We start from the raw sequence: 23,830 nt of genomic DNA, 5'->3' as shown, positions 1-23,830 counted from the left end.
TATTTAAGTCATGGGTGTAAAACACAAAATATAAATGTGTATTAATAAAAGACATATGTTTTACACAAGACATAAATGGAAACTCTGTAAAAGAGGCCAAATGTATCACGGCATGACTTACTAAAACAAAATACATGTACTGTGCTGGAATAACAGCATGGCTTTCAACAAAAGATAACATTTCAGCACACAGCCATGTACATGTACATGGGTTTTACGGTACATGCGACATTTCTTGTGACCGAGACTTACAAATGCAGCAGCTGTTAAATAATATAGCTATTAATGTCTGAGTGATGAGTCATTCAATCTGGCCACTGCCAATGTGAAACCACACAACTATCAATCAGGCTACCTTTAGCAACACCACCCTTTTGTACATAATGAATTGAATTTGAATAATTGATGAGCCATAAGTCTTTCACATATAATTTTATTCTACCAGTATGACGTCTGATGTCTGATGATCAACTGGATAATAGAAATTATAATTCATTATGTTTGTGGAATTAATGGTAAAGTTTTCAAAGCAATGACATCATTCTGTCACCTGTAATATTAAAACAGATCATACATGTATCAAGATAGAGTGCCATTTATTGACAATATCTTCAGGAGCATGTGTAAAAAATGATTCAATACCTCATTCATAGCCAGACACTACAGAACATGACAGGAATGAAATATATACATACATGCATGTGCAAAATCAACATATGAATTCCCTGATACATGTACAATATTTTAAGCTAATATAACAGGAAATATATCATGAGACTACCACATTACAGTAATTCTTCTCTGAAAGATAATATGACTGTACACATGGCTAATACACCCTTTTAGTTGGTTCAGCTAACTTTCAACACAGATGGGTGTTTAAGTTAAAATCTCTTAACATACTGTAAATATTGAACTTTTTCAACCACTTAAGCACTTTTTTCAGTGGAATTTATGCATGCAATTATTATGAAAATGATGCTAAAAATTATTAGTTGGTATCACTAAAGATACAAGCTTCATAAAACTGCAAATTATTTCTCTACACCCCACAGTTGGTTGTATAGGCGGTTAAAAAGGTTGAAGAATGAGGGGATGTAGCCCAGCCATTAAAGGGTATAAAGAGAGTATGAGAGCATTTTCTCACAGGGTAGGTGAACGTGCATCATAAGTGGGTACAATGTACATCTCATATGTAAACGACTGCTGTAGGTGACTTCACAAACACCAACCCACACTGATCACTGTTTATTTGCGCACTGCCATGCAGATTTGTTCCACAGATGTGGAAAGTAAATATTACAGGAATACACATACAGCAAGGCTTTTCTTAAACCTGTCTTGTTGAAGCACTGGAAACTGGTAAATCATACGAACAAGAAAGGCTAGCCATCAACACCGAACTGATTGCTTCTTCTTGGTGGGCGCCAAACTTGTTCTATGATTTACTGGGCTACATGTACATGTACGTGTGTATCATCTATGTGTGGTGCTAGATAAATAGTGCTAGATAAATTTACAGGAAAGTTGACAAGATACACTGCGTCTTTACCAGAATATTTCTGTAAGAGATCCATCCACTTTTACATGCTAAGACACTTTTACATTTTACGTGCTACTGGTAACTATCACAAAAACTGTCATTATATTGTTTTTTAATACTGCACAACTTGTGAACTATCATACACAGGTATATAAACACATAAATAAAGTACACTGTTGATTTCTTCAGTGTGCATTGTTCTATACAATTCACAAAGGAAAATACAGCAGGAGCATCTTAAAAATACAGAAGTCTAAGGCTATACAGTTTTATTTTTTTATCAATCACACGTATATTACATTTCCATTATAAACCCTATGTACATTACATGTGCTGCACTGACGCAAAAAAAGAAAAAAAATATCCAACATTATAGGTTCACATACATGTATAACAAAAATCTGACAGTGCTGACCCCATTTCTTTTCTTTTTTTTATCAATTACATGTATATTTGATTACTAGTATCAGTACATATATACATGTGCTGCAGTGACACACAAAAAGCATCCAACATTCACATACATGTACATATGTACAACAAAAAAGCTGAAAGTGCTGTCCCCACCTACATTAAATATAAAAGGGCGTTTCTGTCAGTTAATGCAGGTTGACCTTTACACGTGTAGTTGTGGCATTTTAAATATACAGAGTTGAGCACAGCCATTGTTGTGTTATCTCCTAGTTCATAGCATGCTTCAATGTGCCTGCACATGCACTCTTTCATCAGATGTATACATGCAGACCAGTGAATCATTTAAATGTATAAACCATGTATGACTAATTCTTGGTTTTGTGTTCTGAAGATTTTGTGCAACAGGCCTATCAAATATATCGCTTGTGGCCAACACAGGCCATTTGTGCCTCAGAGCAAAGTAAAGAATCTGTTTTGTGCTCACTCAGCACACAGCTGCAATTTAAGGTAACCTTGTCAGTAACAGTGCAGATTACTGAACAAGGCTACATTGTATAAACAATGCATGCTGAACAATATTAAGCGCATGCACACAAAACAGAAATGTCATTATCATTCATTGCTAATTAGGGCTTAACAAAAACAAGAGCGTAACATTTTAAATTCCACCATAAAGAACACACTGTTAGTACTTAAACATACATCATACAGTACATACAATATACATGCATGTTGATATATTACTTGCACATGAACAGAAACAAGTACATCAGAGCTGTTTTGAAATCCAGACACGCTTCAAATACAACCTGTTGACTACATTTACATGTAGTAAAATATATATTATTCGTGCATGGACTAATTTTTACAAACTTTGCATGTAGTTGGAATGTACATGTGAAGCTGCCTTTCACCCTGCCTGTAATGACATTCAATATACTAATGAATGCATTTTAAATAATATTGAGTGCACCTGAAAGAGTATGCTCTTGTGCTTTGAGTAGACCATGGAGAGCTAGAAAAAGAATATCAAAGCAATTAACTAATCTTTTAAATGATTTGTCAATTACCATACACATGTAATATTATTTTTATCACATGTAAAGTGGTACACAAACAAAGCAATTTTTAGTTCTGAAACTTAGCTAAGTGTAAACCTTAGCATTATCCCATGTACAAGTATGTCTGATAACACGTGTCTTCTGAATCTGACCTGAACATGTACTCGATTATTTTTCTCTTAGATCTAATCACTAGGTCATCTGTCGTCAAACAATTTCACCTAAATATGAACTGAACAATCTAAAAGGATAACTTATGTATAAAACAAAACCTATAAATTTATGTAATAAACTGTATCTGTTGAATTTTATAGGAAGATTGAGTACATCTACTTACCCATTTTCATGGCTGATAAGCTCTTGTAAAACGAACGAAATGGTCCTTTGTAAAAAACTTCCTCACCCAGCTGACGCTTCAATGGCAGTTACATATAATGATTCTCCCCTCCACTGGGAGTTATCATTGCCTGACTATTGAGAAGATTGACTGTATCCGTTATACAAGTAATGTAACAGGCAGGTTCTGTCCCTCGGGCAGATCAACAGGTATAGCAGTTAGAAGTACATGTACATGTGCAATGTTCACACACACATTGTATGTATTAACACTCAACCCAGGATTTACACACATTGCATGTGATCAGATGGGGACACGGATGTTACACTCCACATACTGTACATTCCATCGCTGAATATTATCACATGCAACATTGAATACTGCCACAGCTAGGACACAAGTGCAGTCTGTGTACATGGCTATCTCAAAACTGGATTTCACCTAAAGCACTCTTCCAGTCACACATTTTGCTTTATTCTGCTTGATCCATCCGACACATAAAGCTAATCAAAGAAGTCTTTGGTGAAGTTTGAATAATTGAATGATTAAAGAAATACTTTAAGGCGTTGGCATCAAATGTATCATTTTATCTAGTCGTTATATGCTTTTGAAAGTGCATTTTTACACAGCAAACTGAAACTAATCTTTCTTCGTGAATAAGTTCAATATGTCTTTTATAGATCAATGACAAAATATCAATAAAAAATAAAGAAACATTTTACAAAATGTACATTCCTAATTATATCCTATTATTACATAAGCTTGTTTAGAATGTTCCAACCATGTGTATATTTGAGCCAAGTGGATGTCTAGCTTGCAATTATTTATTTATTTATGTAATTGGTGTTTTACCCCATACTCAATAATATTTCACTTACACGCCGGCAGCCACCATTATGGTGGGTGGAAACCAGGCAGAGCTCGGGGGAAACCCATGACCATCCGCAGGTTGATGGAAGACCTTCCCATGTACGACCGGAGAGGAAGCCAGCATGAGCTGGAAGCTTGCAATAATGCATTTAAATATTAACATTACTGCTTTGATGTCCTACTAGTTTTACAACATTATGCCCTGGTATAAAACCTCCGGGATATCTAGATCATTGTGCACATTAAAAAATTAATGACCACTTTTAAATTTAAATAAAAGTATGTCAACAAGTATTTACAGCATGCACTTCCTTGAATCTAAAATCCACATTCCACGAAATGAAAATATAAGTAAAAATGCAGTTTAACACAAACTACATCTCATCTGAAGAGACTACTGACAAAAGCACATTTGCCTGTTTCCATCAGAAATTTGATGCACATAAATAAGTGGCAAAACTTTAGGGTAGGAAATCATTTATCAGCGGAAGTTCTCCACTAACAAGAGTTCTTTCCTCCATTACGGGTTTATGGTCACATACCACAACTTGTCCCATATACTGTCACCAGGAAGGGCATTATATTTGGGAAGGACATAATATTAAATTGGCACGATTTATCAAGTTACAGTCAAGTCCAATTCAAAGTGGGTTACATGTAGCTGTATAGCAATGGTTATAGGACGGATGGAGAAACTGCCTTCCTCCTAGCTAAGCTCCCATTTCAAACTCTTTATTACTTTGTTTTTATTTTTAAGCAGAAAAAGCAAAACACATGATGTTAAAAGTGAAAGCAAGCATTCCCTCCAATTACTGAATTCTTTACAAATGTACTTTATGTAAGCAAGGGAGCCTAGTGTACAACCTCTTAGTGGTGACCAATGTGTACTACAGCGACCTGTCTGCTCAGAGTTGCATATCACTGCAAATGTTGACATCCAACACCACAAAACAACCAGGGTTCAAACTTAGGTCCAGTAACCAATGCCATTTTCAGTGCTGTAGACAGCAGATTATAGAAGACCCAGACCCACCTGATGGGGTCTGACATTTTAAACTTTCTCACAGACTATTCTAAACACACAGTCAAACCAGTGCTTTATCTGATCTTTCTCAGAGCAAAACTATGCCTTGTTTACACTCCCTAAAAATTAGAAGCACTATCTTCACCACTTGAACCCATGTTTAAGGCAAAAGCAACTAGGCATTTCAGTGGCTTTACTGTTAGATGTAAGTTACTGTGGCTTTAGATGTAGTTCAGAGCCTATTTCCTAAACCTACTCATAGGATTTATGAGCCCTGTGCATTTATCCTTTCAAGAATGACGGATGTGACAAAGGTAGTTTTCTGCCAAATTGCGAGAGGTGTAAAAGCTTACAAATGGTTTCCAAATTGCAAGGACAACAGGATTAATGATAGCATATTAACACTCAAGTCCTAATTAAGTCATTCTTTAACTATAGACAAAGACACAGCATAATTAAAACTGCAGATGAATTAAGGTAGAGGGTAGTTTTAGAATGTGTACAGCAGCATTTATAAGTGCTTTTCTGCCAGTTCATAAACTGCTGTTGATAGCTTTCATAGATATAGATAAAAGAGCATGTTCCTGGCACTTCACTCCATCCCTCCCCCTCTGAGATACCAGTACATGTTATCTTCAGGGGCACCAGTTCTTCAACCAGCTGGTCTCTTATTCATCCTCCCCCTCAACACAAGTCCTCCTCTTCAAAGAACAACCCCATCTCCTGACCACATGTAGAGCACTATATCATATTCACTCAGTATACAGACAGGGAAAAAAAACATACATGTATTAGATGTTCCTGAATTTCAAAAACTGATAAAACAATTATTGCCTAAAAATGCCTAGATGTATAAAGATATAAAAAGGGCTTTTAAAAGGCTCAAAATTTTAACACCAAGTGGATCATTAGAATATTATGTATATTATGTACATTTTCATTGAAGACATCTTCATTGTTATTTTTTAAAATCATATCTCCAGTTTATGATTAATGTCGAGGATTCTTCTTAACTGAATTTTAGTAGGTACATGTAGACAAACCTGAATTTACAATGATAATTATACATCTCCAAGAAGACAGAATTTGAATTTATATGACAAAATCAGGTAAAATGCACATGAAGATATCAATATAACCAGCTTACCTGTTGAAGTAAACATATGTACAATAGCTACACATGACAATACTACAGGTCCTATTTTTCAATATTTATTACTCACCTGTAGGGTATAACAGGATTATTAACAACAATCTCAATTATGAAGATTTACATGTGTGAACATCATAATTATCTAATTCCCGTAAAACCTGACTGTCAAAATTTCTTTTTCACTGTACATTAATCGTAATCACTTCATGCTTAAGACTCTGTATTGTGTTTTCATATCGACCAGCATTTGTCTTGAAAACAATGAGAAATGGGACTTGAAGATTTGAAAAAAGATCAGTAAAACTTGATGAGGTAAGCCAAAAAAGCATTCTGGAATACAGCGACACAGTCTACTTTGTAGGTTCAACTATATTGGTCTGGAACAAAATAACAAACGCTTGATCACTTGTAAAGGTGTTTCATTCACTCCCCAGCATTTCTGAGGTATCTGCACTAATGAATCACCCAGACGCACGACTGCAGAGCAGGAGCTTACAGCGCTGTGCTATACATACCCTAATTGAACCACATGAATGGGCCCCTCCATAGTGCACGGTAAAAATGGACATCTTTTAAAACCAATAATTTTGCTGTAGCTTTACTTTTACGTCTGCCATAAATTGCCACATTCCATGCAAAGTTATCAAACAAGTTTACAGTTTTACAAATAAGGCTAAAATGGTTATAAATATTTGGTATCATTCTTCTGTAACACACATCACAATAGAAAATGATACATGTAGGGCACAAGCACACAATAAATGTAGCAAAGTCAAGCTACACCAACCAGTGAATGATAAAAAAAAAAATAGAAGTGAGCTTCAACCACAATGAGAAAATCCAAGATTTATGCATCTAAAGTATAAGAAGTTGACACAGAATGTAAATGCAAAAGAAGTAGAAATTTAAAACATAGAAATAAGAATGACAGGGGAACAGTGGAAGGAGGTTCGATGAGGCGGTGTTTCAAGCTAGTGGACTGGACATGTATCATTTGTGAAGAACAGCTAGAAGGCCTGAATACCTGCAGTCAGCAGTGATGAACTGGTTCAGGATGAACAGGCAGAACAAAATGACCTGACCATTCTGAGCACATATGTATGCTGAACACAAATTCACAATGCTATATGTAACACAATAATCTCACATATCAGCTACAACATTTTAATATAAATCAACAATTTAATGCAACATCATAAGTATTATGTAAAATACATGTAAGCCAAATTAACAGGTAGAATTATCACATTATATTGAAGGGTTACATATATGACGTACTGTTGTATGCTGCAAACAATTTTCCATCCTTTAAACTCTCCATCCAAAGATAAACTACATGTATCTCTCATTTCTTGCTCAAGAACATGTAAATGTACCTTAAGAGAGCCTTGAGATAAGAAATTACCTTCATGTGATAAATGATATCCTCTTAATAGAGGGAAAGTCACAAATATGAAATAAGTGTCATGTTTATAAAGCCAATGTTTTACCCATAAAGTGTCTGCTATTGATTACAAACCTAACCCAAAAGACTGTTATAAAGAGGGGATAAAAAGGCATGATATTTTTCACAAGACAGCGTGAAGTCAAGTTTTGGCTTTGTGCAAAATGCAATAAGTCAAACACAGAACCTCAAGTTAGCCTGTATGTACATGTAATTCTACCAAAATGCTTTCCATGCTTTACATGTATCTTTCAACAAAACTGATTCAGAATAATCAGATTTCCCACAATTCTTTCTGTATGTATATAGAACAGATCTATTTTTCACATGTCTTCATTCTGTATTTTTATACATTGCACAACAACCAGATCTGGCAAGACCACCACGTGCTTCATGTCAATTCCAGATTTTCAAAATAAACATTTGAGGAAGCAATGACTGGATTATAACCTTAACTGTCCTTGGCATACATACAGAATATCTGCATGCAGCTGACCATGCCGAAATCTCGTCTGCAAGGTAAGACCTGCCAAAATGTATATTGATAGGACACAATTATGTATACTGATAGGACACAAGATCTATTCCCTCTGAACTTTCAACTAGATGTTAAACTGTATGCTTTGTCAAACACTGAGTGACACATACAAACAAGCTTAGAATAAACATTCCTCTATGAATGTTTCTGTGTATATGAAAGGTGAAACACATATACATGTAAAGGGTATGGACATCACAACACATCTTTTCTTGTATATTTTGAACATGACAGGATTTGATGAGTTCTAATAACTTGTAAATGTACCTCTACCAGTTGATAAAGACTGCAATAATTCCGAGTTTATTTCACCTAGACATCCCAAACACCTGCGAGGATGAGAAGTTAGTCTTTGATCTTGGCTCAAGTTACAGATTTCCCTTGATGCTACGATACACACAGTATGGTGTGGATGTGGGTATAGGATTGTGCATGCACGGGGATAAAATCCTTGGCAGCACAAGCTGCCACAGGTTGAAAGTCACTGGTAAATATGAAGGTACATGGTTGTATATTCATGAAGTTCAGGCCATACGGACTTAATCAATCCTCACAGGAAGGGTGAATTTGTCAACTGCTTGGACTAAGAGAATGGAAAGCTGCCCAAGTTTTGGAAACACTACCAGTGATCCAATGCCCCATGGATCAATATGGGGTACTACCCTTGCATCAGACACTGAACACTATCAACACAGCTGGGGTTTCATAACTCTTGATGTTGTAAATATTTTTTAAAAAATCCTAGAGTAAGGAAATGTACGTATTACACATACAAATGTAAAAGCATCCGTAACGTAAGTGAAAACCAGGGTTATCCAACTGATAAAAATTATATTACTACCTGTGGAAACATCAATACATAATCTTAGTTACAGAATTAGTCTGTACTGATTTGACCTATTTCATTAGCATTTGGTGCTACCCCCTTGATATATATCTATAGTAACTTTTGATTATACTGTCTAAATATATATATAAATATCATAAACTAATCTAATCAGACATTTTATGGGAAACCGTTCTGTGGTTAATAACAAGGCCCATACAGGAAAACATACAGACACAAGTCTAACTAGTTAAATCCACTAGGCATTCGGTCAGTGCAAACTTCCCTGTCTTATCTGAAAACCAAACATCTATCGGTGTGGCTAAAGTAAACTCTAACCTATGTTCAGCAGCACAACACTGGAATTAGTAAGACATTAATGACTGACAAAATGAATGAATGGTTATCTCCATCCGTACAATAATACAAAGCATTTCAAGGGCCAATTACATATTTGAGCATGTATCATTCACAGTACCTTTGAAATTAATGTTAACAACAAACTGATGTGTAACACGTCACTTAACACGTCACTGAGACAAAACCACAGCAAATCTTTGCACATGGTTTTACACTTAACTGAACAAGTACAGAATATCCATGTTCACATGTTTTCAAGTTTAACTTCACCACATGTCTGTGTAGATGTATATATATTTTTACTGATCTCTCCAATACCTCTACATGTAAGCGTTGTATTCATTTGCCTGAAACTGTTCCACATATATTGTGTTGTAGACATTACATATATGTATATGCAACAGATTTTGTTACAGCCTTGCTAAAGGACACTATTCTCTCCTAAGGTGGAACAATCTTGTGTTTCCTGTGTGTTTACAAACAGGCTTGCTGTGGCTTTTGGCAGCAGGCTGTGGCCAAAAACATGTGCCATTCGTTGACAAAACAAGCAAACAGGATGAGCAGTATTTATAACTAAAATAGATGGGACAACATAACCTGAGGCAAAGTCTGTTACATTGTATATGCATTAGCACATCTTAGCCCCACAGCAAGAGAAGGAAAAAAGTATCCATAAAAAGGCAACATTCTTAATTTAAAATCAAAAATAGAAAAGTGCAAAACAAGTAAGTAAAGATAAATATGGTAAAAATGTTACCACAGATCTTGTCCTGAAGGAGACAAATGAATGCAAAATTTCGGCTCAAAGCAACATCACTGAATATTTTTTTCTCTCATTCACGTGTACAAAAAATCAACATTTACACACACCAGTCAAGAGCATTGCATAATTTTTAATATTCTAACTGAAGTGAACCTTATCAATACATGTTGAAAAATATCAAATTTTATTAAACACTAGCCATGATAAGGCTGAAACATTGCCAATGTGGTGTTATTGGTTAAGCCATAATCATTCATTCATTCTGATTCATATCAAACACAGTCAACTCTAGTAAATATGAAGTATTTCATTTTTCTTTCCACAAAAAGTCTCCTACACACTCAGCCCCAGATGAACAAGCAAACAATGGACATTTCTTTCTGAAAGACAAAAATTAAAACTGCAAAAAAACCCCCAAAACAATTAGTTTACGTACCAGAATATGAACTGAAGGACATATATATATATACCTGAACAGTCATGCATGAATGAGCTGAAATAGGTTTAGTATGAATAATTAAACAAGACATAATCCACTTAACCACTAACATAAGCATGTGTGAAGAAGTCATTATTACATACAAATAAAGAAGCAGCTAATAGTTTTGGCCTTCTCATCTATCCAATTTCATTTATTTAATGGCAATAAAAGGAATCAATTCCACTTTTTAACAGATTTCTACTAATATTCATGGCAATGCTGACATGAACATGATGTTGTGTGTATCATGTGAGACTACAGCACAAGGTTAACACTTCTTCTGTTCACTGTAGGATGCTGTGCACCTGGCTAAGGTTTGTTATGGTAGCCCCAAGAGAAGAAAGACTGCTGGTTAGAAGGCTGTCCAAGACAGGGTTTAATATCAGAGGAAATATATCACTGCATTCCCCTGGCATTTGTACAGCTGTGGTAAGCAGGTTTCTCATACAACACACATGTTTGCACACATGGAGTGATATACATGCCCAAATAGACTTTGTATTTACACTGCTCTGTGAACAGTATTGGGAATCTACATGTATCCACAGGCAATGGAGCAAGCCTTTTAAAACATGCATTGATGCTCAGCCTCCAGGGCTTAGCATGGTATGATTAAATAGGCCCAACCCCACTGGGTGTCAAGCTGACTGTGTGATAATGGGCCATTGTGCTTGAAGATTCTGTCCACTCAGCCATGCATCTGTGGAGTTCTTCAGTCATGGAGGATGGGAAATGCTTCAGACATTCTGTCTTCTATACCACTATACTAGTATCAGTACAACCTCAGAGACAGAGTATTTGTTTAGTTCTTTAGCCAATGTCAGCCCTCTCAAATTAAGCAACATTACCAAACTTCTTAAGAAGTAATGCTTGCATGTGTCACACAACCTGATACCAAGTTTATGCCAAGAAATATAGTTTAACTAACAACAAAAAGTGTAGGCTACATTTACAAAATGAAGTATTATTTTTTCATTGAGGCATGCATTTGCACATCACATGATGTACTTTTCTAGGACTACAATCACACAGCAGTAGTATAACATCAGAATTAGATTTGTAGGTGAATGAAAGTTAATGGATATTGATACCTGTGCGTGAAGATAATTTACAAAACTATCACTTCTGAACTATACATCTATGTAGTTTGAATGAATCAATTCAGCAATACATGGACATCACATCTTCATCTGATTCTAAATAATATACTAAACTTAAAGACTTTTCTTCCAATTCAATAATCTATTTAATAACATAACATAGTGTCTGACTCTTCAATTAATCAGAATTTGAATATGATTATCAACAGAGCTTCAGCAACTTGTAATATATTGTATGTAGATGCAATATATAATATTAATTTAATATTTTCTTAGTTCTTCGTGGCAGTCCCAATTTTCAATTCAGTCAGATACTTCTTTTGTTGTTGTTGTTGTTGTTTCTTCTTGACCTAAAAAACCCTTATTTCCATGCAAAAGACAAATCTTCATTCACATCGAATGGCTTCTAAACAGAATAAATTGATTTCCAATACAAGACGAAGACTTTAAGTAAACTATATTACCCTGTCACTACACTCCTAGTTCTAGTAATAGTAGTCTACGCGCATGGAAATGTTTACATATGACCTGTCAAAATCCCATCAACAAATCAAGAGACTCATTTTCCAATCAATATAAAGTGTAGCCTTAAAAAGATCGCTGATACAAGACAATCAATGTCAATTACATCTTGAGGTTCAGAAGTTAAGCATCTTATGGTACCGTACTTACCTCTCACATGGCCGTCGAATTCGAGTACTATTTCCTTCTCCTTTTTCACAACTCTTCTGTCAGACATCGTTCTTGTATGGAGCAACTCGATATAAATCCCAACAAAACTGTTCCCCAAGTTTTAGTCTTTGATCACTCAATCTGACTCATCGCTGTTGGTGTTCTCTGCCTTCCTTCCTAATTTCGTGGTTAGTGGACAGTGCAGTGAAGCAAGCCATACACGAAGAGTAATTCCCAGCTTCAGCTCGACCATGCAAGGTCGAAATTCAACCAGACGTCGTTTTCCTATTTTCGTCTTGGACTATGGGACGGCTCTAAACTAAAAATAGCACACTTCTCGCGCGATTTGGCGTGGAGAAGAAATGTCAGGTGCTCCTGAAATTCTATGTCGCTTAGCAACAGCCATTTAAACTTGCTGTTACAAATACCTGATATCCTTCCACCAATGGCTTGCAGGCTTTCTAATTTAAAAGCAGACGAAATACTCCACAGTGACGCGTTTAAATGGTGAACAAAACGACACTATGGCTGGAATAGATGCCTGTATTTGATTTAATATAAAGTAACAGGGCTGACAACAATTTGTGAAGGTCATCGTTAAGTGACTTCTTAGCATAGAAGTAGTACTTCGAAAAAGCTCTTCAAGCAAACATGCCAGAAAGTGAAGCAGAAGAAAAAACAGACTTTCTTCACCCCTCGTTTAGGAAGAAAAGCGTGTATCGTTTGGAATGTGGGTTCTGTGTAGCGAATCTTTGTAGCAGAGGCATGAGGGCTGTTCTCTTGGCGGACACAGCGACAGAAATGTATTCAACAGATGATCCGATTAAGTGGTAAGTGTAGCAAGTTGATATTAGTTCAGCATACGGTACTACAGCACTATGTGTATACTAACAGAAGTGAATAGGTCAGCTAGTAGCGTAGCCCCGAAAGACTCCTTATCTTATGCTGGACTAGCAGCGCTGTAGGCTCGACGCTCACAGTATTAATTTCGTACTCGACGAAGGTCCACACACGTCGGTCACTGCCTCCATCTTTAGTTCAATTAAATTAAACGTTGACATATATTTTAAAACAATTTCTCATATTTACCTGCCTTAACGTTTAATCGTTGAATTAAAAAATGCGGTAGGTTCATTCTGCGAGGCACTTTGAGGTATGAAGTGGGCCTGTATGTCCACTTTAAAATGGTAGCACACGCCAATTTCTGGTGTGTATTTAAGAGAATATGACATTTATAACCACTCCTGCAAGTTTTAATCCATTCCCGAGTTTAAATATTGTTGAAATCCACAGAAATATTTCCTTCTCACTCCTCGTAATAACTTTGTGCTGTTGTGGCTAGTCGGGTGTACTTATAGGAGAACCCCAGAGACTCTATTTTCCCACTGAATGTTCCTTAAACATAATATTAATGCTATGTGAGTCAGTAAACTGCATTAAAAAAATATTATGTTAACTTGTTCAATTTTGTAGAAAAACATTAACACTGGACCTTCTGCCTATCATGTCAACCGCGGAGCTCTGGCCGGGTGAGTCATGCCGTGAATACCTGCCGGGATTATGTACATTGAAAAACCCTGCAAAGCATTGCCGAATCCATGCATTAGGCCATTTCCCACTGTGTGCTTTTCCAGAATCTATCATGTGGTTTAATCTATAATTACACCTACATGTACACCTCTAAATTGACATCCTGAAAATAATATAATAAGTAAAACAGTTTTATAACAAACATTTTGAAAGACAGGCTTCCGGAGTTGTTTTAGATCCGGGAAAGGTGTATACAGCATAGTGACTGGGATGACTACAATGACCGATTTTCATTCACATATCAGCCATGTACATAGCAAAAATGTGCTCCCATCTGGTTTGTCTAACACGAATTGGATACCCACCAAATTGTGGTAGTACCTGTGGAGAATTTGGCACAGTGTCACAGCTGCGACATGAGAATGAATGGAGTCGGCTCTGCAGATTGTGAGTTGCACTGACAACAACAGTCTGTCACTCCACGCCAGTGAAACTAACAATCAAGCTGATCTTTTGTATTTTTTAAAAGGCATCACCGGCAAAAATAAATAAGGCTTGAATTATACTGAATTGAAACAACAATTGGTAACACAAAGAAATGCCAGTTTAAAATTTGTATGGATTCCTGTTTTGGGCTTCAAGGTACGGCATGCTGTGGTGTATCACTCGGACACAGCACCCTGTAAGCCAGGTGTAACCTGAGCTGGAGGGCCGCAGTGTAGCCTCATGGCCGTTGTATAGGGCAAAGGCTAGTGCCTCCCCTACAATTCATGCCAAAGCCTGCTGTTTTAAGCAAGCAAGTACATGTAGTTAAACAACTTCTGCATTCAGGGAGTGAAAATCTGGACATCTTTTCTAATTGTTTTTTTGGAGGATATTATAAGGCTCGTCCATCAGCCTTTTCTTTTACAAGGTACATGTATGGCTGAATTAACAAGTGTCATAAACTATGATCGAGTCCCCCCATAAACAAAGGACGTTTGTGATGAGATCTGGTCCATATTTTGTAAATCTGTGTCATTTTTAGGCAATGTATGTAACTTTACTGAATCCTACGTTGAGTTACTGTAGTCGAAAGCCACACTTGGCCTTGGAATAATCTTGAAGTTATGTGTGAAAGTATAGCAATTGTTTCCTGCTGTCTGTGTTGTACATGTAGAGAAGCCTCAGATGTCTGCAGGGAATGTACTGCTGTGACATCACAAGGTCAACGGTAGCTCGATCTTAGCGGAATAGATTTTCTGATGTTTGTTGACCAAATTCTGCCATTTTTCTTCTGTTTTCTATGTTGTAAGCAATTGGAATGGATTCAGGGACATTAAACTATCCATCTACAGTTTGGAAGGCGAGGTATGAAATCCAACTAATTTTTGGTATTGAAATCCTCAAGAAAACTATTACATTTCAATTGCCATCTGCAAGAACAACTTCAACCTTCTTAATTGAATCCAAAAGGACATAAAAAAGAACTTTAGTGCAGGTAAGTTTGGGTGCCTTGAGTGCACACCTCATTGAGATCAGCTTCAGTGAGTTGGAGTGTGCAGTGGTGTGGCAATTTGTTTGATAGTCTGCGATAGACTCAGTGCTATGACGAATGTCATAATTTTAATATAATACAATGAGTCCATCATTTTAAGCAGTGGGAAGATGGTGGCTTTGACTGAGGAGTGTGTGCAGTAGGAGCCTTCATGGTTGTAATAAATTTATTCTGTCTAATGGTTGTGGTGTGGTGGATGTGTAAAGCAGGTCTTTAGGTTGGTGTGTTTTATTTGCACAAGACTTGTTTGATCGGCCTGCAACTTAATTACCACTGTTAGTGTTGAGACTGACGCTAGGCCATTATAAGGAAAGGAGTTGGAGTCTTTCGGGGATACTTGTAGCGATAGTACTAGATAGTTCATAAGCTCAATGTGACTGTACATCTTCGCTTACACTATGCAATAGAGCTACACAGTTACCCTTTTGATTTGCCTGAAGTAGTGTCAGAGTTCTGCCAACTCGCACCTGAATACAGCAATGGAGTCACATTGCCAAAACTGTGGGGAAACTTGAAGAAAAGATAAAGGCTTTTGGTGAAGTGAAATGGACGTGAAGGTCTCTAATAATGTAGGTGACACACTGTTTGGTGTTGTTTTGGTTTGAGTTCCGATTTGGAAGTCACTTGACATTGTTGTCACAACCGGAAATGCTGGAAGAAGAAGACAGAGAGCCTTCATTAACATGGCGTCTTTTTGGTTTTAACTTGGGCGATGGCCTTTCAGGCCAGCAATCTCCTAAGGAATGAAGGCGAGTCTTGATATTGTAGCGTACATATTTGTGCCTGAGGAAAGTGCCTGAGGCCCAAGTTGGCAGAACTCTGGCACTACTCCAGGCAAATCAAATGGATTGTGTAGCTCTACCCAATAGTATTAATGTAGTCACTATCGCTAATGAAGGTGTAGAGCTACGAGGAGCCAATAGTCTATCTAGATGGAATCCGTGTGCTCTTGCTGTATTCTTGAATTTCTTCCAGTTTCCAGTTATAATATACTAATGAAATGTTCTATATACAATAGCTCTGTACGGCTTGGCCCCGAAAGACTCCTACTTCTTTTCTTATACTGGCTTGGCGTTTTTGGAGTCTTGATGCTAACAGTGTTAATTTCTAACTGAACAAAGGTCTAGGCGAATTGTTTTTGTTAATGAATAAATCTCATGCAAAAACACCAACCTAGCTCCTGCTTTCCACACCCACTGGATGGCCACCATATGTTCCTTCTAGCTTTAGAATAGATGTGTTCTTGCCATGAAGGCTTCCAAGGGAGATACTTCTTTGTCACTGCCGCCGTCTTGAGCAGTTATACGCATGTCCTGCTTTATCGTGGAGCAGTGGGAAGATAGTAGGCATGACCAAGGAGTGCATGGCTTGGAAGGTTTTATGGCTATAACACATCTATTCTAAAGCACAAGACTTGTGCAGTAAGAAAGATGATCTTCAATGAGTACAAAATTAACACTGTTAGCATCGAGACTCCAACACATCCAGCTAGGCCATTATAAGAAAAGGAGTTGGAGTCTTTCACTTTCGGGCTATGTTTCCCCCTGTTTGATACATAAGCTCATCTAACCTGGGTAGCTACGTGTACATGTTACTTTGTACATCAAGTCTAGTCTGATGAGTTAGTAGATGGATGTACGCCACAAACATGGCTTTGCAACCACTAGTTCGAAACCGCGTAATTTTCCTAAATGGTGAGAAATAGATTGTAGCACCAATTAACATTCTATTCACCTCAAGCTGGATCTCCTCATCCCATCGCACACATCTAGGCTAAAATATAGTTGACTTCATATTGCAAAACAATGGTTAATCCACTTATGGGCATATTCCCAAAATTCACTGACTTAGTCATAGGGGGCCGTCTGGAAAACAGGGCAATACCACTTGGCCTGGATGCTTTCTCCTCAGAAATGATTCTTGATTCGATTACCATCACAAAATTGTGAACGGCAGTGGGAAGGTGAGATGTTACAACGTGCATTTGATGCATGGTAGGTGGTGTGTAGCAATTTGATCCTGATCACTTCGACAAATGGCGGGGCCTCTGACTAGAGGTTGAGCTTCCAAAATTATGACTTATCTAAATATTTCCCACAGTACCAGTCAGTGTAATCAGACTATATCAACGCCTCTCTTTGTACTTAGCTAAGAGAGTGGCAACCACTGTGCATTGTTTCACATCAAGTGATTTCTAAACGATGTATAAGCAGTCCAAAACAGAAGCCCGTTTCCCAAAGCACACATAACGTTATGAACATGTATCTTCCTTGACAACCAGTGTTTTAGGTATTACTTTACCATGATAGTTATGTGAATGTAGCGCTGCCTGCACTTTATGAAACAGGCTCAGGTGTCAACTCAGCTATAGCTCTTACCTCTCACTCATACCACACGCAACACTTCATATGTAATCCACTCGGTAATGGCAAACTAGCCATCATTGAAGGTGCAGCCCTTTGTTATTGACCACAGTTATGGGTGTTGACAGAGTTTTGTTCCTGCCAGGCATGTGCACGTTAAACATGGAAAGAAGCACTCCATTTCTGAATTGTTTGGAAATAACATGTAGTTTGTAGTGTTAGGAATTTACATCACATGATGACTTCAGAAAACTAACATCAGTTCACTATGGTGTTCTATTTGTGAATTTTCGAACGTATATGCATGTAATTTTATTGGTTCCAAACTTCACAGAATCAAAAATCTTTGACACCCACTAAAAACATGAGGTAAAGTTTCCAAACATTTTAAACAGGTTTCAACGTACAAAAGCTATGCAAAGTCAGTGTTGACTTAAATGCCAAAAGGACACTTAACATAGTTAAAGAAACCTGACGACAGACGTCCAGTTTAGAAAGTCTGCTTTTTGCATCTTACCTCTTTTCAAACACTGCCTTCTCTTTCGAAACTTGACATTGAATATTAATAAGCAAAATATTAAGCACAAAAATGGAATCAATTTTTGTTCAAACCAATTCACTATCTGTTCGTGTGTAAGGAAAAATAGTTTCCTGAGTTTTCCCCATTTCTATACCATCGGCTTATTTAGGTGAATTACATAGATACATGTAGGTTCCTTGCATCCGTTTAGAAATACATATAACAATATCTTTCAAGGATGTAAGGCTTTCATAGTTGGTATGGTATGTACATTTAGGTTCATGTACAGGTAATTTGTGAATTTAAACGAATGCTGTTTTATAAAATGTCTAAATTTTTGTGTGAGCTGAAGAGTATTCAATTTGTTTCACGTAAGATATTACAGAATTTATGGTTTCCCCAATGTACCCCAATTACATGTAGGACTGCAACAGTGTATCTACAGAAAATAAAAGAAAATAGCAAGTTACAGGTTCTGCATTTTACTGAAATTCTCCGATGATAAAACACTCTTACGTTTGCCAGAAAGGAACTAGGACAGCCTACACATGTGTACATATATCTATTTACAGGCCAAATTACTTCAGAGTACCCAGATATTATAAATACCAGTATCACTACTAGTGATATGCTTTCTTTCAGTTCTGTTGAAACAGTCGGAGAATACTACTGTACATCATACTGTTCATGTAAAGTGAAGGACGTTGCATGTTTACAATGGTAAGTTTGGTGCTCGCAGAAGACACATGTATTTATAAGCAAATCATGGAAGCCCGTGTCCCGCTGTCAATGCAACGTCACAAAGCTATCTTAGACTTTGAAATAGCATGGTTTTCTACTTTTTGTACATCCAGTGACACTATACAAATGCCATATTTTATATTTCATTCCTAGGGAAGGCAATTACATCAGAGAAAAATAGAACATGTACTAACCACTTGGCAGCAACTTCGTTTCACTGTGACCGGCCCGGATAGCACAGTTGGTAGAGCGTCCGTGTCGGGACCGGTAGATCCAGGATCAATCCTTGATTGAGTCACACCTAAGACTTTAAAAGAGGAAGTTGTAACTTCCTCGCTTGGCGTTCAGCATGAAGGGGATAGTGCAACGACTGGTTGACCCGTATCAGTATAATGGCTCGGGCGGGGCGGCTTACTTGCCTTCGGTAAGTTGTCTCAGTGAAGCAGCACTAAATAAAAGAGCGGTGGAAATCCGTCCTGCAACAAGGAGGCACATTACACGTACATGCACCCTAATGATTCCTTCGTCGTCATATGACTAAAAAATTGTTGAGTACGACGTTAAACCCCAAGCACTCACTCACTCGTTTCACTGTGAGAAATGTCATTGTTGAAGATTACAAGCAGGCCCATACCAACGAATGTTCCACAGTTGAAAACACTACACAGATTATTTTCAACAGCCGCATTTGCCATCAATTTGATACTCGTTCGAACTGAAACCCATGACTATATAGACTGGTACCTATTTTATCTATAAACACTGTTTGCCTGTTGTGTATGACATTGCAGGCCCTGTGCTATTTAGAATAACTTTGCTGGGATCTTCGAGCAGCACTTCATATGGGTGTGCCATAGTTTTTCATATTTAATTATAAGATTACCTACATTTCGGGGAGGGTTGTAGAATTGACATTTTTCCTTCTATGTGTGTCTAGCGGCAGATTTATAGTCAATAAGGTGGACAAGGTTAAACAATTTTTTTAATAACAACCTCATCCACCTTATTGACTTTAAAACTGCTGCTAGACACACATAGCAGGAAACATTATTTCTTAATTTTAACTTAAGAATGGTGTGTTGTAGCTCTGTTGCCCATTGAATTAAAACAATATTTTAATGTAATTTGGCATGTTTCATTTACTTTTGGTAAATGAAATCAGAACCATTTATTTGTTAAATGTTGCATTGCACAGAGTTACACTTGCTAGGATTTTGACAAGTTTTACTGTGGACAAACTCTTTGAATTTCTCTGCATGAAGTGAATGCACATATCTTTAACTGGAAGGAGATATTTGTGGTTTAAAATATCACTTTGGCACATTGGCCATGAGATTATCAGCTTGGCAAAACAAGATTTTCATTTATCACGACACGTAACTTAAAATATAGCATTGGTAAACTGGCCCTATGGATCAACTCAAAACCACATTTTAACATTTGAACTTAAAATATCATTATGACACTGACCTACACGCCAACTGGGATAGCTAGAAATTTCAAAACCGCACCAGTGTGTGCCAGAAAGCAGTCTAAATTCTAGCTCTGGCAAGCTGTGCCCATGTACCCATGTATTTCATATAGGATACAGGTACACTAATTTAACAGTAAAATGGAGAGTCACCTATCCAAGTACAGAATACACGGCAGGATGGAATGATGGACACAGTGTCAAGTACATGTAATGTGCTTCAGGAATAATTGATCAAAAGGTGTGAGATGAAAGGTAGAAAAAAAAAAAAAATGAGACGTTCTGCCCAGGCAGCTGATTCAAGACGGATTTATGCATTAAACTACATGCCCAATTTCATGACACAATAAATGCATATTTTACCCAAAGTATATTGTCATCTGTTTAATCTGCATTGCTTGTGAAATTATTTGCTGTGTTCTATTGCAGCGGGAACATTGTTGGCTATCATGTGTGTTTGCCATGTAGACAGTGTTTGCTCTCTTGCAATAATGGTCATTTCTGGATGTTTAACAGTGATGCTGTTTCTTCCTTTGAAAGACTTAATAGTAGAGGTAAGATTTATATTATATTTTAACTCTTTTAGCGACATTGATCATTAACATGAAATTGGATGAACATGACAATTTCTAAAATTTGGAAATGAGCTTTCTTTGCTAGAGTAGGTAGTCAATTGAAAATGGGTACCTGTTCATGCCAGGCAGCAGGACCTTGACATCATTTTATTGAAATCAGATGTTCCTTTCCCAGCTTATGATGACAGTATGACGTTACAAAGAAATGGATACATTTGAACGATTTAGACGTTACACTACAATCCATATTTGATGTAACAAGGTGTTAAAGTCCTGCTTCACACTCACAGTGTTAAAAAATATGCCGTCTCCCCATTACTGGCAACATTGTCAGAAAATGTTTGCTGAGTTATGTCCCTTTATTTTATATTAGAGATATACATGTAGACACCTGTTGATGTTTCAGTTAACAAGTTTTATAGCATGTTTTTTTTCTACATGTATATCCTGATGATAACATTTCTTTTGTTTTGAACAGGAAATGAAATCCAGACATGGGGAACGTTGCCGAGTGCTAAAGGAAAAGATGATTTAATTAGTGATTTAACTTTTTTTGAGGAATGTTTACGCTGATGATACCTACACCAATTGTTTTATTGTTCACTTATATTTCACTGTTACATGTATGTCCAACATAATCAAACACTGGCTGTTAAGTTTTGCTACCATTGACCTTTTTCCAAGCAGATAAAAAGCTTTCAATAGACTCTGTACTGTAAATGCACATAATAAAGTTACCAGTAACATGTGTGAGAAGTATATACACATAACGTTACTTGCTAGAACAGAACAGTGGGTAGTGAAGTGGACAGGCATAGCCTACTTGGATGTCCAACTAGTTGGTTATACCATACTTCATGCCTCTCTACTGTATATGGGGGGCCTCCGTGGCTCAGTCGGTTAGCGCAGCGTAATGATCCAGGAGCCTCACCAATGCGGTCGCTGTGAGTTCAAGTCCAGCTCATCCTGGCTTCCTCTCCGGCCGTAAGTGGGAAGGTCTTTCAGCAACCTGCGGATGGTTGTGGGTTTCCCCCGGGCCGTGCCCGGTTTCCACCCACCATAATGCTGGCCGCCGTTGTATAAGTGAAATATTCTTGAATACGGCGTAAAACACCAATCAAATAAATAAATAAATCTACTGTATATGTAATAGCTCAATTTCCCCAAGAGCATAGCACAGGCCTAGATTGTTTTATTTGGCAGTGAACAGATCAACATGTCAAAGGGAAGATATTTACCTATTTGGAAGACAGACTATTTATTTTTATATATAATGTTAAGTTTTTTAGCTAGGGTTCTTAGAATGTATGCAAATATATTCTAGCCAAATAATACATTATAATGATCACCCGCTGGTAGTTTGTTAGTAACATACTGACATGTGGTACATGTGTATATGCATTTGTATATGGGTGTACCTCTATCCAATCACCACTCCCCATGCTTTGTTTCCATCATACTATTCTAGGCTCAAAGCACCAAAATGTTACATGTACTGTATTACACATAAAGTTTAGCTTTTTTTCAAGAAATACATTTTTCCTTGATTCAAACATGTTATAGGACCGCAAGGTTTTTCTGTTAAGGTATTAAATGTTGGCATGAAAAGTGTCATTGTGGTTTTTGTGGTTATAAAATTGCATTTTAAGAGGCCAAACTTATGGTGAAATACACTACTGCAATTACTCAAGGTTTACGCCTGTTTGTTTGCTTATTAAAATGTTTTAAATTGCCAAATTTAACCATGTACTTGTCATTTTATACAGAGAAGCTTGCATATGGTATTGAACTTCGTGTCTCCAGGCATTATTACTGGTATCTTACTGATTTAGTTAGTGTCGATTTATAACCTTGACATTAAGATCAGTTAATGCCAGGTTTTCAATGGGCATTAACCTAGCGATGGTAGGACAGTTGAAAGCAGTATCTCTCTGCTGTTTTTTTTATTTATTTTTTTTATTGTTTTCCTTTGTTAAAAGTTTTATTGTATAATAATAGTTTTATGTGTGTCATAAAAGCAGATTGACAATCTTTATGTCACTGAGGTACCAAATCAGAAATCAAGATTGAGCCAAGATATACAAAAAACAAATTCCTGTCACATGGACAGAGTAAAAATCAGCCAAAACAATTCAGAGGAAGGGTGTTTTATTGTTCTCCTGTCTTTCACTTGCTTGTAATCCAAAAGTTCTGCCGAGATATCGTGCAGAATTCAAACACCTACCTAACTAACAGCTGGGAACAGGCAGGCAAAAATAATCCCCAGGAAGGTTTCATGTTGGTATAAACTGGCTGCATTCAGAAGAAATCCAAAATGTTTCAAGCGCAATATCATTTGAAAACCAAATACTAGAAAGGCTGAGTTTGAACTGTATTATCATGTAGAAACCAACTTCAGGGCACCTGAAATACCTGCCTTCAGTACACTCCTGTTTGTCTCATGTCAACTATATTTTGGGTAGATCAGGATAGTGCTTCCTTGTAGGAAGCCATGGACCAAGTTCCCA

The 23,830-nt window shown here is 37.0% G+C and overlaps 2 protein-coding genes across 5 annotated transcripts in view; one reads left to right on the top strand and one right to left on the bottom strand.

Annotated features, from left to right (window-relative positions):
* Positions 1–12,886, bottom strand: part of LOC135470164 (SLIT-ROBO Rho GTPase-activating protein 3-like) — an 82,090-nt gene extending 69,204 nt beyond the window's left edge. The window contains exon 1 of one of the 2 annotated variants that reach the window (XM_064748948.1): positions 12,587–12,886. In XM_064748948.1, the coding sequence (XP_064605018.1) occupies positions 12,587–12,653 (67 nt within the window). In that variant the 5' untranslated portion in view covers positions 12,654–12,886. Of the gene's footprint in view, positions 1–3,355; positions 5,548–12,586 lie in introns of those variants that run through there. The other variant, XM_064748949.1, reaches the window with a different exon arrangement.
* Positions 12,887–13,071: 185 nt separating this feature from the next.
* LOC135471187 (protein FAM72A-like) lies at positions 13,072–23,075 on the top strand. Of its 3 annotated transcripts, XM_064750294.1 has the most exons (6): positions 13,286–13,416; positions 14,060–14,115; positions 15,412–15,466; positions 19,179–19,256; positions 21,178–21,302; positions 21,802–23,075. In XM_064750294.1, exons 2-6 carry the CDS (start codon positions 14,091–14,093, stop codon positions 21,894–21,896), a joined length of 378 nt encoding a protein of 125 aa, XP_064606364.1. In that variant the 5' UTR covers positions 13,286–13,416; positions 14,060–14,090; the 3' UTR covers positions 21,897–23,075. The 3 variants fall into 3 exon arrangements, with proteins under 3 accessions (XP_064606362.1, XP_064606363.1, XP_064606364.1); XM_064750292.1 differs by lacking the exons at positions 14,060–14,115; positions 15,412–15,466 and having other exon boundaries at positions 13,072–13,416; positions 21,802–23,074; XM_064750293.1 differs by lacking the exons at positions 14,060–14,115; positions 15,412–15,466; positions 19,179–19,256 and having other exon boundaries at positions 13,072–13,416.
* Positions 23,076–23,830: the final 755 nt, after the last annotated feature.

This window comes from Liolophura sinensis, chromosome 7, assembly GCF_032854445.1.
Source record: "Liolophura sinensis isolate JHLJ2023 chromosome 7, CUHK_Ljap_v2, whole genome shotgun sequence".
NCBI classification, from domain to species: domain Eukaryota; kingdom Metazoa; phylum Mollusca; class Polyplacophora; order Chitonida; family Chitonidae; genus Liolophura; species Liolophura sinensis.
This window is presented reverse-complemented; position numbering and strand designations above follow the sequence as displayed.